Here is a 15,350-nt window from a genome sequence, read left to right on the forward strand (position 1 = left end):
TACATAGTTATTTGCTTTGGCGGGATTCGGTTCTGCATATCGTCACTCACCATGTCTTTGATGGTCAACTGACAACTGTAACACAGTAGGCTTGTCACATCAGTACTGTTTGGAACCCTAGGACATATGAGTTATAAGATAGGGGGAACAATGTCTTGCCTATAGTCAAAATATATAAAATAAAATAGAATTTAACATTATAGGCACATTAATCCTTAATTATAGCGATAAAACATTATACAAGGTGCACCTGATAACAGAACAGCAGCCTCTCTCTTCCACAGATGTTTCACAATGCTCTCCTCTGCCTTTGGAACATTTTTCTATAGTTGTACCTCTCGATTCTGGATGTAATTAAATACAACATCAGATATTGCTACAAAATCATTCAAATGACTGTTGAACTTGAAGTTGGATGGACAGATACAATCTGCAAACTACAGTGCTGTGAAAAAGTATGTGCCCCCTACATTGATTTATGTGTTTTTGCATATTTATCACACACAGAGCATTCATGCCATCAAATGAATTTTCGTAGGACACAGAGACAACTCAAGGAAAGAAAGTGCAGTTTCTAAAAGATGATTTTATTTACAAATGAAGAAAAAAAAAGTCTGGCCCTCTGTGAAAAAGTAATTGCCCCCTTTGTTAAGTCACAAAATAACAGTGAGTAATCACAATTGTAGGAAAAGTGAGTTCAATTTCACAGGGCACACCCACACCTGATTACCACCACGTGTTAAATTAAGTAAACACTTAAATAGAATGTGTCAGACAAAGTGAAGTAGGTTAAAAGATCAGAGCATCATGCCCACAATCATTTTTTTATTTTTCCAAGATGGCGCCGTCACGCAGAAGCCAGTGGCAGTAGCTCTGTCCACTCTTATGTTTTTCGTGTTTTACAGCCCTTCTATCTTTTTTTAATTACATTTTAATATTTCTTAATACGTACATTCCTTTTTACTTTACTTTGTACTTTATACTTTTTACTTTATGTTTTTACAACTTTCTTTGTTCTGTTAGCCTGGCTTCTTTCTGCTACTTCTTTTTTGGAACCATTCAGACATGCCTACGCTGTCATACACATGGGACTACCTGTTACAATACGCAGCAGAAGGAGCAACACCTCAATTACCGCTGGAAATTCGGAGCTGGACAAAAGTGCCGGGAGAAGAAGCAACGCTTCTGACCAACCATTCCATCATGGGATAAGATGGAAGAGCTGTCGGCGCTTACGAGGCCGGAGCGGAGTCGAGGAGTTCTGCCCTACTGCTGTTTTTTTCAGCTCCAGACTACTGAGGAACTGTGTGGATAAGCTTGGAAGAGTGACTCTGCATATTCTCTACCTCGGTCCCCGTCTGCAGAAGTTCCCCATCTTGTGGAAGACTTCCTGTGTGTGGTTCCAGTTTTTGTCCAACTTTACGTCTTTTTGAGTCTGTATCCGTTTTAGCTACCGCAACCAAGATGGCGCCGTTCAAGTCGCAGCCGGCGGCGGTAGCTCCGTCCACTCTTGCTCGTTTTGTTTTTTTGCTGCTTTTCTGTCTTAATGATTTGATTTGGTGATTCTCAATGATCCCATTTACTTTGATTTGCTTTGTACTTTGTGCTTTTGCTTTGTTGTTCTGTCTAATCACCTTCTTACTACTGCCACAATGAAATTTCCCGAATACGGGATGAATAAAGTTATCCAACTGGAATCCAAAGAAATTCAAGATGAAATGTGAAAAAAAGGGATGACATCTATCAGTCTGGAAAATGTTACACAGCCATTTCCAAGGCTTTTGGGGCTACAGCGAACCACCGTCAGGGCCCTTATCCACAAATGTAGAGAACTGGGAACAGTGGCAAACCTTCCCCGGAGTAGTCGGCCAGCTAAAATTACTCCAAGAGTGTGACGACGACTCATCCAGGAGGTCACAAAAGAACCTAGAAAAACACTGAGAAAAGAACTGTAGGCCTCGCTGGCCTCACTTAAGGTCAATGTTCATGACTCTACTATAAGAAAAACACTGGCCAAAGCTGGCATTCATGGCATTGTTCCAATATAAAGGCTCGTCTTACCTTTGCCAAAAAACATGTTGATGATCCTCCACACTTTTGGAAGAACATTCGGTGGACTGATGATTCAAAAGTTGAAATTATTGGAAGGTTTGCGGCCCGTTAAATTTGGCAAAAAAATTGCACAGCACTAAATAAAAATAACACTACACAAACAGTGAAGCATAGTGGTGGCAGTGTGATGGTCCGGGGCTGTTTTGCTACCTCATGACTAGGACGACTTGCTGTAATTCATGCAAGAGTGAATTCTGCTGTCTAGCAGCAAATTTTGGAGGAGAACTTCCGGCCCTCAGTTTGTGTGCTCAAACCCCAGCGCTCTTGGAGTATGCAGCATGACATGATCCAAAGCACATCAGCAGGTCCACCTCTGAATGGCTAAAAAAAACAAAGTTAAGGTTTTGGAGTGTCCGAGTCAAAGTCCGGATTTAAATCCTATTGAAATGCTGTGCTGTGATGTGATCTGAAACGGGCTGTTCATGCTAGAAAACCCTCTAATATTGCAGAATTGAAACAATTCTACACAGATGAGTGGGCCAAAATTCCTCCAAAGAGTTGTGAAGGACATCACAAACTATTGTAAACGCTTGATTTCAGTTAATGCTGGTTAAGGTGGCACAACCCGATATTAGGTTCAGGGGGCAATTACTTTTTCACGGTGGGCCAGACAAGTATGTAATTTTTTTCTGCCTTGGTAAATAAAATGATCTTTTAGAAACTGCATTTTCTATTTCCTTGGGTTGTCTCTGTGTCATACTAAAATTGGTTTGATGATCTGAAACCTCTGTGTGTGATAAATATGCAACAAAAAAAATCAAGGAGGCAAATACTTTTTCACGGCACAATTGCAGTCATACCTCTCCTTACGAATGCCTCTAGGTATGAAGTTTTCAGATTAAGAAAGCTTTTTACAAGCTAATGAGTGCCTCGAGATACGAAAAAAAAGCCAAGTTACGAAATCCAAAAAGTAAATGCATTTTCTTACCTGTTACTTTATTTTGAAAATATTATTGCGGATGGATTGATTCTCAGTTTAGAACCTCGCTACACTCTACTGGGCTCTCATTGGCTGTCTTACAACAACCACTATCCATGTTTCAAGATTCTCTCCTACATACCTCTCAACGTCGGCTAAATGTTCCCCTGATTAATGATTGCAATTCCCCTTATTAAGCGAGAAAACCCCTACAAATGCAACGCGGTACATATTTTCATATACACATAGGGCACACCATTTGTTTTCTGAACCGCTTTATCCTCACTATAGAAGTCTAAAATTTACTACAAAATGCACAGCTTTATGACGCGGATGGGTCAAAGGGGAATGCGCGTGCACATAACATGCCTTGTCCACCTCAGCTAAATGCTCCCCTTATTAAGTGATATAAAAAAAAACGTTAAAATGCAACGCGGCACATATGTACACACGCACACAGAGCATACGTAAAAGTTTAAAATGTACTACAAAGTGGACTCTTTCTGACGCCATCGGGTCATAGGGAAATGCGTCTGCGCATATCATGCCCTGTCCACCTCGGTTAAATGCTCCCCTTATCAATGATTGCATTTCCCCTTAGTAAGCGATTAAATTTTTTTTTTAATGCAACGCGGCATATATTTACACACAGGGAACATATTTAATCACATTGGGCACACATAATAGACTAATATTTACTAAGAATTGCACGGCTTTATGACGCAGACATGTCAAAGGGGAATGCACGTGTGCATAACATGCCCTGTCCACCTTGGCTAAATGCTCCCCTTATTAATGATTGCAATTCCCCTTATTAAGCAATATTTTAAAAAAGCGTAGAATTGCAACGCGGTTTTCACACACGCACACACACACAGGGCACACGTAAAAGTCTAAAATGTACTACAAAGTGGACAGCTTTCTGACGCCATCGGGTCATAGGGAAATGCGTGTGCGCATATCATTCTTCAACACGGATATATTTTGTATGCTTGTTATTCATTTTAAGACATTAATACATAATTTTCTTATAATTTTCTCTCATTTTTGTGTGTCTCGCATCTTTCATACAAAATTGGGATGCTTGAAAAAATTGGGACCAATTTTGAAGGGTTTAGTTGGTAGTTGTGTGAGGAGCGTAGAACGAATTAGAGAATTTACATATTAAGTACTGCACTACTTACAAACTTTTCAAGTTCCGAAAAAAGTTCTGGAACCAATTAATTTCTTAGATACAGGTGCTACTGTAAAAAGCGTTCGTAACCTGAAAATTTCGTACCTAGAGGCATTTGTAAGTAGAGGTTTGACTGTATATTTTTTCTACAAGTAATTGATTTTTTATTTTAATTTTTTTTAAATAAATTGCATTTTTTTTTTACTACGGGTTAAAAATTACTGATTACAAGTAACATGTTTTGGGACATCCTTGTTGCATTTTTGGAGCCAAGACTGGAAAAAAACTCTTACATCCTAAACTTATGTGCCGAAACAAAAATATTGCTCTAAGACAGTGCTTTTCAAATAGCGGGGTTCACCCTAGGAGGGCGCGGAGCAATGCCAGTGATGTGGAGAGCCGTTTGATACTGTCATCCTTCACCACTTCGCGGTTTAAACATTTACGGCTTCAGTCTATCACAGGATTTTATATTAAGTTTCCAGATCAAAAATATTCATAAAAATGTCAAAATTTACATCAAACTCGCAAGCGGAAGACAGAGGACCGCAGCTAAACTCAGCATCAAAGATAAATGGCGGAAATCCCCTGACTGCTATTTAACTCCGCATCGAAGAAGAATAATGGCACCCGCCGGGTGGACGCCATCATTCTATCCGAAAATAGAGCTCCGTGAGCGGACTGGATGGTCGGGAGCGTCAAACCCAAGGTTACGCAGGTGGATGGATGCACCTATCACCCAATCACAAGTCCAGCACCAGACATCATCACTCGCCTTTCTTTAAAAAACATACTTTTTACCGGACCAAAATAAAGTGTCATTGCACATTCACTCTGTGGATAGCAGTGCTGCGCTCACTGTCAGAGATCGCCCAGTGAGTACGCACGAAAGAACAAACGGCACAGAGCAAAATTATCTATGGACTCAGCGAAACCATGGGAAAGTGTTTTACAGGAAAGGAAAGTATGGCAGAGAGAAATCAATGCATATCATGAGTCAAACATACTGTATTTTCTCGCATATTGACCGCATTTGCGTATAAGCCGTACCCTTAAAATTGCCTTAAAATCGTGGAATTTTACAATTTCTCTAGTATAAGATGCTCCCTGATCCAAAATTTTCACCTTTATATTCATGGTTTTAATAGGGAGTACAAATGTGTTACTTTGAAGGGAAAATCTCAAGAAAAACCATAGCACGTGGTATTTCTGAGATACTGTATGAATCGAAAGGGTCGTCATCTGGATTGCTCATTCCAAAAGGGTGTTGCCTGCACATGGACGAATTCAAAAAGGAAGTCACGTGAGCAGTACAACCAGGAAGTGTGTCCGAGTCTCTGGATGCAATAGCATAAGATAAACATTACGCAGGTATCAAGGCTGATATTTTAATGATCGACCGCAAGACCTTCGATCAACCTTAACAATAAATGGGATGTGCTGACATGGTAAACACTACGAACACATGTAATAAGGCAACTCGCGTCTGGCTAGTCAGAGCACGTTTAACCAGTGGCGGCCCGTGCATTTCCTGACGCCTTCAGCAAAAACTATTTTATGGCTATAAAAGCTCTACTGCAGCTACAGCTGCGACACATAAAAATAATCAATAATAACCTCATACAATTGAAATATTATTTAGGAATATAGCCATATTTTACTCACCAAAATCATTTTTAACTGTACACAATATCCATCCTCCTTTCTTTCTTCCTTCTTCTCTATCGCCATCGAAGATAATGCTGAAAGTCGAGCCTGTCCTGTCGTATTTCTGGCATACGTTATTATTCGATTTAGTGCTGAAAATGTTTGTTCCCGGTTGTGACAGGCTTGCTTGCTTTGGAGTTGTCCGACCTTTCTTAATGATGTCCAGCTTTTTTTTCTTGAAAAGTCAGTCTTGAAAATGGCTTTAAATCAACACAACAATATATTTGCTTGTGCAGCTCGCTCCAGATACAGTTTGGTAGCTCTGGCTAGTCCACTCTATCACTAGCCAATCATAGTTGGTGAAAGCCATAACGTATCCCTACGCCTGCGAGAAGGCAATGACGTATCCCTACGCCTGCGAGAAGGCATTATGGTGTTGCCAACTCGAAATCTGATTGGTTAAAGCAACAGTCTTATCGACGCTTGTTTAATGCAACGGAGCCTGCAGAACTGATTGTGAAGGCCTTGAGACAGATTTCTGACCCTGGCAACAAATAATGGCTGAAATGTGATTGGTTAAATGCTTCAATATGAAAACACACATCTGGAAGCAGTGCAACCAGGGGGGAAAGCAATGAAAGGAAGCTAACAGACAATTTGGAATTATTTAATAAGTATTGATGGACAAAATATAATTAACATCAGTCGGTGATGCAGATATTTCTTAGGCCAGCAGAGAAGGCCTTGAAGGCCCTGATGACACACCACTGCGTTTAACTACCGGTAAAAGGTAAGATGGCGACACACTGAGCAAGCAATGGCAGGAGGTGAGTTTTTTCACATTTTATGCAAGATTTTTTTCTTGAATTTCACCATAACGCAAGACAATACGGCCGATATGGTCATTTATTTCAAAATAGGGAAGAGATAAATAGATAAAACGCGAAACAAACATGATTTTTTTTAATTGAATAATTTGATATTTTACATTTACAAAGACGGGTATAATAACTTATCCTCATTTTCTGAACCGCTTTATCCTCACTAGGGTCGCGGGCATATGAACTTCCTTATGATATTGACCCTAATAATGTGCTTTTGATTCATACTGTATCTCAGAAATATCATGTGATGATTTTTCTTAAGATTTTCCTTTCAAAGTAACACATTTGTATTCGCTATTAAAACCATAAATATGGAGGTGAAAATTGTGAATCAGGGGGCGGCTTGTACATGAGAAATTGTAAAATTCAGCAATTTTAAGGGGCGGCTTATATGCGAGAAAATATGGTAAATGACCGTATAGGCCGCATTGTCTTGCAATATGGCGTTTCGTCACCTTGCAGTTTCGTGCATGTCAAGTCTAATTTGTGCACATAAGCCGTAGCCTTGATTCAGTCATCATTTTTTTAGTTACAAATACGGCTTGTATGCGAGAAAATACGGTAAGTCATGTGAAAGCCAAAAGGAGGAAATATGCAGATAAGTATGTAGCACTTGACTTCGCTGTTATTTCGGTGTGAGGGAAGTATTGTTCGAAGACATGGTTTAAAAAAATAGATACTAAAACACAATCTAATAAATAGTTCTCTGGGTGTATTTTTCTGGTTATCTACAGCTGCTGAGGTTGCACCAATTTGCCTGGCAATCTTCCGCTCAATTCTTCACTCAGTCGTGAACAAGAGCCCGAGACATTTAAACTCTTCCACTTGGGGAAGGACCTCATCCCTGACACGGAGATGGAATGCCACCTTTTTCTGACTGAGGACCATGGCCTCAGGTTTGGAGGTGCACTTTCTCTCCCTTAGTAACACAAGCATCAGGGCTATTCTCTGCTCCAAGTCCTCCTCAGAAATTTTAGAGTTGCATTTCTTGGTGATTGCACACGCATTACCAGGATACTGGCAGAGAGTATGTCAGAAGCCTGGCGGTACAATGTACTTGGGTGAAAAATGCACAAGCAAAGCTTTAAAAATTGAATAGCACACAAACAAGAGCATACGCCGAAGATATTATATATCTCTGATTTTTCTTAGTGAATGATAAGGCAGTTTTAATTTTTAACAACTATTGCAGAAAAGTCTCAGAAAGTTTACAGACCTGTATTTTGAATGGGAGACAAAGCACCGTTGGCAACTCCAGATTTGGTCTGTGAGAGGCATTTAGATATCTGGGTAGCCTTTAAGGCTGAAGCATTTTCTAAGGAGAAATGGTAAAAGTTCATTCATATGGCAGTAGCATTTGCACAATCATCTGGTTAGGTCATATGTATCGTTTACAATATTAGTGTAAATGTTGCTTCAATGTCTAATTTAGCATTACAGAGTATTTATGGCCATGCTATGCTATATTGCTTTTCTGAGTGTCTTGTTGTGTGCACCTTGGCCACTTGGAGGTAGTGTGATGCTAAACATTGAAGTACAGACACTCCCCTACTTACGAACGCAATTGGTTCCGAGCGATTGTTCATAAGTTGAATTTGTTTGTAAGTTGATTCAGTGCTATATTTTGTATTATAATTTATGTTTAAGGCCGATATAAGTATATTGAAGGTTTATATAAGTGCATTTGTATGTTTAAGGCTTGTATAAGTAACACGCATTGGTTTGTACTGAAAAAAAAAACATTTAATAAAATGGAGAGAATATGTACAGTACTGTAGAGAGAGAGAGAGATTTATGTATTAGAAACTGGCCAAAAGAAGCGACCTAATGACGATTGCAGTTTTCTTCTTTTTTTCATCATAAATGATGAGGTAGCACTGTATGGCATCATTCAATTGATTTGCAAACTTTGTGCAACGTTCAATATTTGGGTCCTGCTGCTCGATCTTTCTGTTTATAAATGGTACTGACGCTCGAACGATTCAATGCCCGTGAAACGCTCACCACTCTCACGCGCATCAAGCTTCGTTATTATTGCCACTCGTTTCAAATGAAATGCCTTGCCTCTTCCTTGCAACTCCCTCAATAGAAGCCTTTAGCTTTTTACCAACCATATTCAATATTGGATGCATGAGATATTTAATGATACAAATGAAAAAGGTTCTTTGCACACTGGAGATACATTCACGCACTTCCGCATTGCAACGAAGAAGAAGGTAGATGCTGGGTGAGCTGAGCTCTCACAGCGCCACGCGTCGGTATTAGCGGCGGAAAGAAGTACTACTCCGAAAAAGGCGCGAAATACAAAATTGGACTTGCGAACATTTTTGGACTTAAACGCAATTTGCAGACATGTTCGTATGTACCGTTGTTCGTAAGTTGAATGTTCGTAAGTAGGGGAGCGTCTGTACACTGTGTATACTGCCAGTAACAGTCAAACAACAAAGTCACAATGGAGCTCGGATCAGCATAGTGCGGATGCCCAGAAAAATGAAGGAATTCGGACGCAAAACAAAGCAAATTTTCTGAAATATGGTTGATACCGAAACAAGAAATGAGAAAGTAGAACATAAATCCGAAAAGAGGAAAAATAATAATTTTCCAAATAAGCAAAAATGACTGGATTCTTGGCAGTCCTTAGGGGCCTCCTTATTGGCTAAAGCAACTGCCTGGGTTCTAGACCCGCTTCTGGATGTGCAATGTGTTTGAAGATTCATTGTATCTAATTCTCTTTGGATTTAAAAAAGTTTGGTTTACAATTCATGTGATGATGTTAACTCATTGGCTGCCTTTGACAATTCTAGACATGCAATCTATCACCATCAGTGGCATTTAAAAATGAGCAGTCACAATCATTCCATCCGGTTTGAAGGAATTTGACATCTCTCACAGTCAATGACAATGTTGAATTCATTCATTCATTTTCAGAACCACTTATCACCACAAGGGTAGTGTAGTGGGGGTGCTGAAGTCCATGTGTGTCAACTTTTTTTTAGTATTTAGGATTTATTTATTAATAGGGGGCAACACATTAATGAACATATATACACACCCACACACACCCACACACCCTCCCCCACGTTACAGTACAGCATAATGAAAAAAAACTACAGTTGTGGTCAAAAGTTTACATATACTTGGCTCTCTTGAGTTTCCAGTTATTTCTACAACTGAGTGATTGGAACAGATACTTCTTTGTCACAAAAAACATTCATGAAGTTTGGTTCTTTTATGACTTTATTATGGGTTAACAGAAAAAGTGCTCAAATCTGCCGGGTCAAAAATATACATACAGCAACAATTAGCAACTTTGGTGAGTTAGAAAGTTGTGTCAGGTGAAATGAGCTTCATAGCATGGCCTCTTAACTTCTTGTGAGTGATTATGAGTGACTACAGCTGGTGACTTCTCTGAGGCTATTTAAATAGGGCTCATTGGATGCAAACACCCACAAAGGATACAATGGGAAAGTCAAAGGAGATCAGCATGGATCTGAAAAAGTGAATCCTTCACTTGAACAAGTCAGGAAAGCCACTTGGAGCCATTTCAAAGCAGCTGCAGGTCCCAAGAGCAACAGTGCAAACAATTGTTTGTAAGTATAAAGTGCATGCTGTTTTGTCACTGCCATGATCAGGAAGAAAACGCAAGCTATCACATGCTGCTGAGAGAAAATCGGTCAGGAGAGTGAAGATTCAACCGAGAATCACCAAAAGGCAGATCAGCCAAGAATTAGAAGCTGCTGGAACACAGGTGTCAGTGTCCACAGTCAAGCGTGTTTTGCATCTCCATGGACTGAGAGGCTGCCGTGCAAGAAGGAAGCCCTTGCTCCAAAAGCGGCACCTTAAGGCTCGACTGAAGTTTGCTGCTGATCACATGGACAAAGATAAGACCTTCTGGAGGAAAGTTCTGTGGTCAGAGGAAACAAAAATCGAGCTGTTTGGCCACAATGCCCAGCAATATGTTTGGAGGAGAAAAGGTGAGGCCTTTAACCCCAAGTACACCATGCCTACCGTCAAGCACGGTGGTGGTAGTATTATGCTGTGGGGCTGTTTTGCTTTCAATGGAACTGGTGCTTTACAGAGAGTAAATGGGATAATGAAGAAGGAGGTTTACCTTCAAATTCTTCAAGATAACCTAAAGTCATCAGCCCGAAGATTGGGTCTTGGGCGCAGTTGGGTGTTCCAACAGGACAATGACCCCAAACACACATCAAAATGGTAATGGAATGGCTAAATCAGGCTAGAATTAAGGTTTTTGAATGGCCTTCCCAAAGTCCTGACTTAAACCCCATTGAGAACTTGTGGACAATGCTGAAGAAACAAGTCCATGTCAGAAAGCCATCAAATGTAACTGAACTGCAATTCTGTCAAGAAGAGTGGTCAAAGATTCAACCAGAAGCTTGTGGATGGGTACCAAAAGCGCCTAATTGAAGTGAAAATGGCCAAGGGACATGTTACCAAATATTAGCGCTGCTGTATGTATATTTTTGACCCAGCAGATTTGATCACTTTTTTCTGTTCATCCATTATAAAGTCATAAAAGAACCAAACTTCATGAATGTTTTTTGTGACAAAGAAGTATCTGTTGCAATCACTCTATCAGAGAAAAATCAGAGTTGTAGAAATAACTGGAAACTCAAGAGAGCCATGACATGTTCTTCACAAGTGTATGTAAACTTTTGACCACAACTGTATGTGTGTGTATATATGTATATATGTATATATATATGTATATATATATGTATATATGTATATATGTATATATGTATATATGTATATATGTATATATGTATATATGTATATATGTATATATGTATATATTGGATTGGATAACTTTATTCATCCCGTATTCGGGAAATTTCGTTGTTCCAGTGGCAAGAGGGTGAGGATGCAGGAATAGGAAAGGCATTTTAGACATAAATAGATAGGTAATAAGTAGGTCAAGAAATAAATACATGAATAAATATATAATTAAATAAGCGTGTTGCTTAGGACATATATACATACATACATACACATAAATGTACATGCATGCATACGGTAGGTCTTAACACACAGCCATTTTTTTGTTAAAGAGCCTGACAGCTGATGGGAGGAAGGATCTGCGGAAGCGCTCCTTCCTGCAATGAGGGTGCCGCAGTCTATTGCTAAAGGAGCTTCGGAGGGACTCCACAGACTCATGCAGGGGGTGGGAGGTGCTGTCCATGATGGACATCATCCTGGTCAGCATCCTCCGCTCTCCCACTTCCTCCACAGAGTCCAAAGGACAGCCCAGAACAGAGCTGGCCCTCCTGACCAGCTTATTCAGCCTGTTCCTGTCCCTCTCCGTGCTCCCGCATCCCCAACAAAGCACTGCATAAAACACTGCAGAGGCCACCACAGTGTCGTAGAAAGTCCTCAGCAGTGTCCTGCACACTCCAAAGGACCGTAGACTCCTCAGTAGGTAGAGGCGGCTCTGGCCCCTTTTGTACAGGGCATCTGTGTTTGTGGACCAGTCTAGTTTGTTGTTGAGGTGAACACCCAGGTACTTAAAATTCTCCACGATTTCAATGTCTGTACCCTGGATGTTCACCTGAGTGGTCTGTTGAGGATTCCTCCGAAAATCGATGACCATTTCCTTTGTCTTACTGGTGTTGATGTAGAGGTGGTTTTGCCTACACCAGTCAACAAAGGCTGTGATGACTCCCCTGTACTCCAGGTCGTTCCCGTCCGTCACTCGTCCAACAATAGCGGTGTCGTCAGAGAACTTCTGGAGGTGGCAGGTGTCTGTATTATGTTTAAAGTCCGATGTGTAGAGGGAGAAGAGGAGTGGAGAGAGCACTGTGCCTTGTGGGGCCCCCGTGCTGCAAGCTACCACATCAGACGTACAGTCCTGGAGTCTCACATATTGTGGTCTGTCAGTGAGGAAGTCGATGATCCATGCGGCTAGGTGGTTCCTTACTCCAGCCTCTTCCAGTTTCCCTCTCAGTAGAACCGGCTGAATGGTGTTGAAGGCACTGGAGAGGTCAAAAAACATCATTCTCAGCGTGCTTCCCGCGTTCTCCAGGTGTGAAAGAGACCTGTGCATCAGGTAGGTGGTAGCATCTTCCACACCAATGCCTGGACGATAGGCGAACTGCAGAGGGTCCAGCTCTGCATTCATCAGGGGGCTGAGGTGATTGAGGATGATTCTCTCCAATGTCTTGATCAGGTGAGAGGTTAATGCTACCGGCCTGAAGTGGTTTGGCTCCCTGGGGTACGCAGTCTTAGGAACTGGGACCACGCAGGAAGTTTTCCACAAGGTGGGGACCTTCTGCAGACTGAGGCTGAAAATATGCAGAATCACTATACCAAGCTGATCCGCACACTCTCTCAGTAGTCTGGAGCTGAGGCCGTCTGGACCGGTAGCCTTCCTTGCCTCGATCTTCTTGAGCTGTTTTATCACCTGATCGACAGTAATGCAGAGAGCGGTGGAAGAGGGGGAGGAAGAGGAGGAGGAGGAGAACGAGGGGGGAGCGTTGCTTCTGGTCTGGGGGGTCAGGGGAGTGGGGGCAGGACTGAATCTGTTAAAGAACTGATTCAGTTCATTGGCCCACTCCCTGCCGCCAGACTCCGGGTCTCTCTCGCTGTTGCCTCCATGGCCCGAAATAGTCCTCAAGCTCCTCCAGACCTCTTTGGTGTTGCCTCTCTGGAGTTGGTTCTCCAGCTTCCTCCTGTAGATGGTCTTACCCTTCCTTATCTCTCTCTTCAGCTCCTTCTGGACCATTTTCAGGCTCTCTTTCTCCCCAGACCTAAAAGCCCTCTTCTTCTTGTTCAGGAGGGCCCTTAGATCCCTGGTGACCCACGGCTTATTGTTGGAGAAACAACGGACCTTCTTGGAGGGTACAATGTTCTCAACACAGAAGTTAATATAATCTGTGATGCAGTGGGTCAAGCTGTCAATGTCATTACAATGTGAATTGCACAGCACCTCCCAGTCAGTGGTCTCAAAACAGTCCCTCAGTACCATGCTGGTCTCCTCGGTCCATCTTTGTACGATCCTCGTGGTAGGTTTTATTTTCCTCACCATAGGGATGTAGGTGGGGATCAGATGGACCAGGTTGTGGTCTGAGCGGCCCAGTGGGGGGAGGGGGACTGAGCTGTATGCCTCCTTTGTGTTGGCATACAGCAGGTCCAGAGTTTTTTGTTCCCTGGTGTGGCACTTCACAAACTGAGTGAAGGTGGGGAGAGTAGAAGCCAAGGGAGCATGGTTAAAATCACCAGAGATAAGAAGGAGAGACTGGGGGTGTGACGTTTGCAGCCGGGACACAGTGGCGTGAAGCAGCTCGCGGGCGACTGTCGCATCGGCCGAGGGACGTATATACGCAGTTATTATGATAACGTGCGAGAACTCCCGGGGGATGTAAAACGGCCTGATGCTAACAGCTACTAGCTCGATATCTCGAGTGCAGAGTCGCTCCTTCACAGTAATGTGCCCGGGGCTGCACCATCTACTATTAATAAAAACAGCTAGTCCCCCCCCTTTCCTACCGCTCTCCTCAGCATCTCTGTCCGCCCTCACCTTATAGGCCTTATATATATACCTTATATATGTATATATGTATATATGTATATATATATATATATATATATATATATATATATATATATGTATATGTATATGTATATATATATACATGCACGGGGGCCCCACAAGGCACAGTGCTCTCCCCACTCCTCTTCTCCCTCTACACATCGGATTTCCAACATAATACAGCCACCTGCCACCTCCAGAAGTTCTCTGACGACACCGCTATTATTGGACGAGTGACGGACGGGAACGACCTGGAGTACAGGGGAGTCATCACAGCCTTTGTTGACTGGTGTAGGCAAAACCACCTCTACATCAACACCAGTAAGACAAAGGAAATGGTCATCGATTTTCGGAGGAATCCTCAACAGACCACTCAGGTGAACATCCAGGGTACAGACATTGAAATCGTGGAGAATTTTAAGTACCTGGGTGTTCACCTCAACAACAAACTAGATTGGTCCACAAACATAGATGCCCTGAACAAAAGGGGCCAGAGCCGCCTCTAGCTACTGAGGAGTCTACGTTCCTTTGGAGTGTGCAGGACACTGCTGAGGACTTTCTACGACACTGTGGTGGCATCTACAGTGTTTTATGCAGTGCTCTGTTGGGGATGCGGGAGCACGGAGAGGGACAGGAACAGGCTGAATAAGCTGGTCAGGAGGGCCAGCTCTGTTCTGGGCTGTCCTTTGGACTCTGTGGAGGAAGTGGGAGAGCGGAGAATGCTGACCAGGATGATGTCCATCATGGACAGCACCTCCCACCCCCTGCACGAGTCTGTGGAGTCCCTCCGAAGCTCCTTTAGCAATAGATTGCGGCATCCTCATTGCAGGATGGAGCGCTTCCGCAGATCCTTCCTCCCATCAGCTGTCAGGCTCTTTAACAAAAAAATGGCTGAGTGTTGAGACCTACCGTATGCATGCATGTATATTTATGTGTATGTATGTATATATGTGCTAAGCAACACGCTTATTTATTTATATATTTATTCATGTATTTATTTATTAACTTACTATTACCTATCTATTTATGTCTAAAATGCCTTTCCTATTTCTGCATCCTCACCCT

At 42.0% G+C, this 15,350-nt stretch overlaps 1 protein-coding gene across 12 annotated transcripts in view; it reads right to left on the reverse strand.

The window, feature by feature from the left end:
• ctu2 (cytosolic thiouridylase subunit 2 homolog (S. pombe)) overlaps positions 1–15,350 on the reverse strand; it is a 72,204-nt gene that overhangs the window by 11,864 nt on the left and 44,990 nt on the right. For 10 of the 12 annotated variants that reach the window (XM_077612897.1, XM_077612898.1, XM_077612895.1 and 7 more), the window contains 3 exons: positions 7,953–8,051; positions 251–344; positions 51–117 (listed from right to left, as the gene is read on the reverse strand). In XM_077612897.1, coding sequence (XP_077469023.1) covers positions 51–117; positions 251–344; positions 7,953–8,051 — 260 coding nt within the window. The other 2 variants (XR_013303817.1, XM_077612900.1) reach the window with 2 other exon arrangements.

The sequence above is a fragment of the Stigmatopora argus genome, chromosome 11 (genome assembly GCF_051989625.1).
Source record: "Stigmatopora argus isolate UIUO_Sarg chromosome 11, RoL_Sarg_1.0, whole genome shotgun sequence".
Taxonomy (NCBI): domain Eukaryota; kingdom Metazoa; phylum Chordata; class Actinopteri; order Syngnathiformes; family Syngnathidae; genus Stigmatopora; species Stigmatopora argus.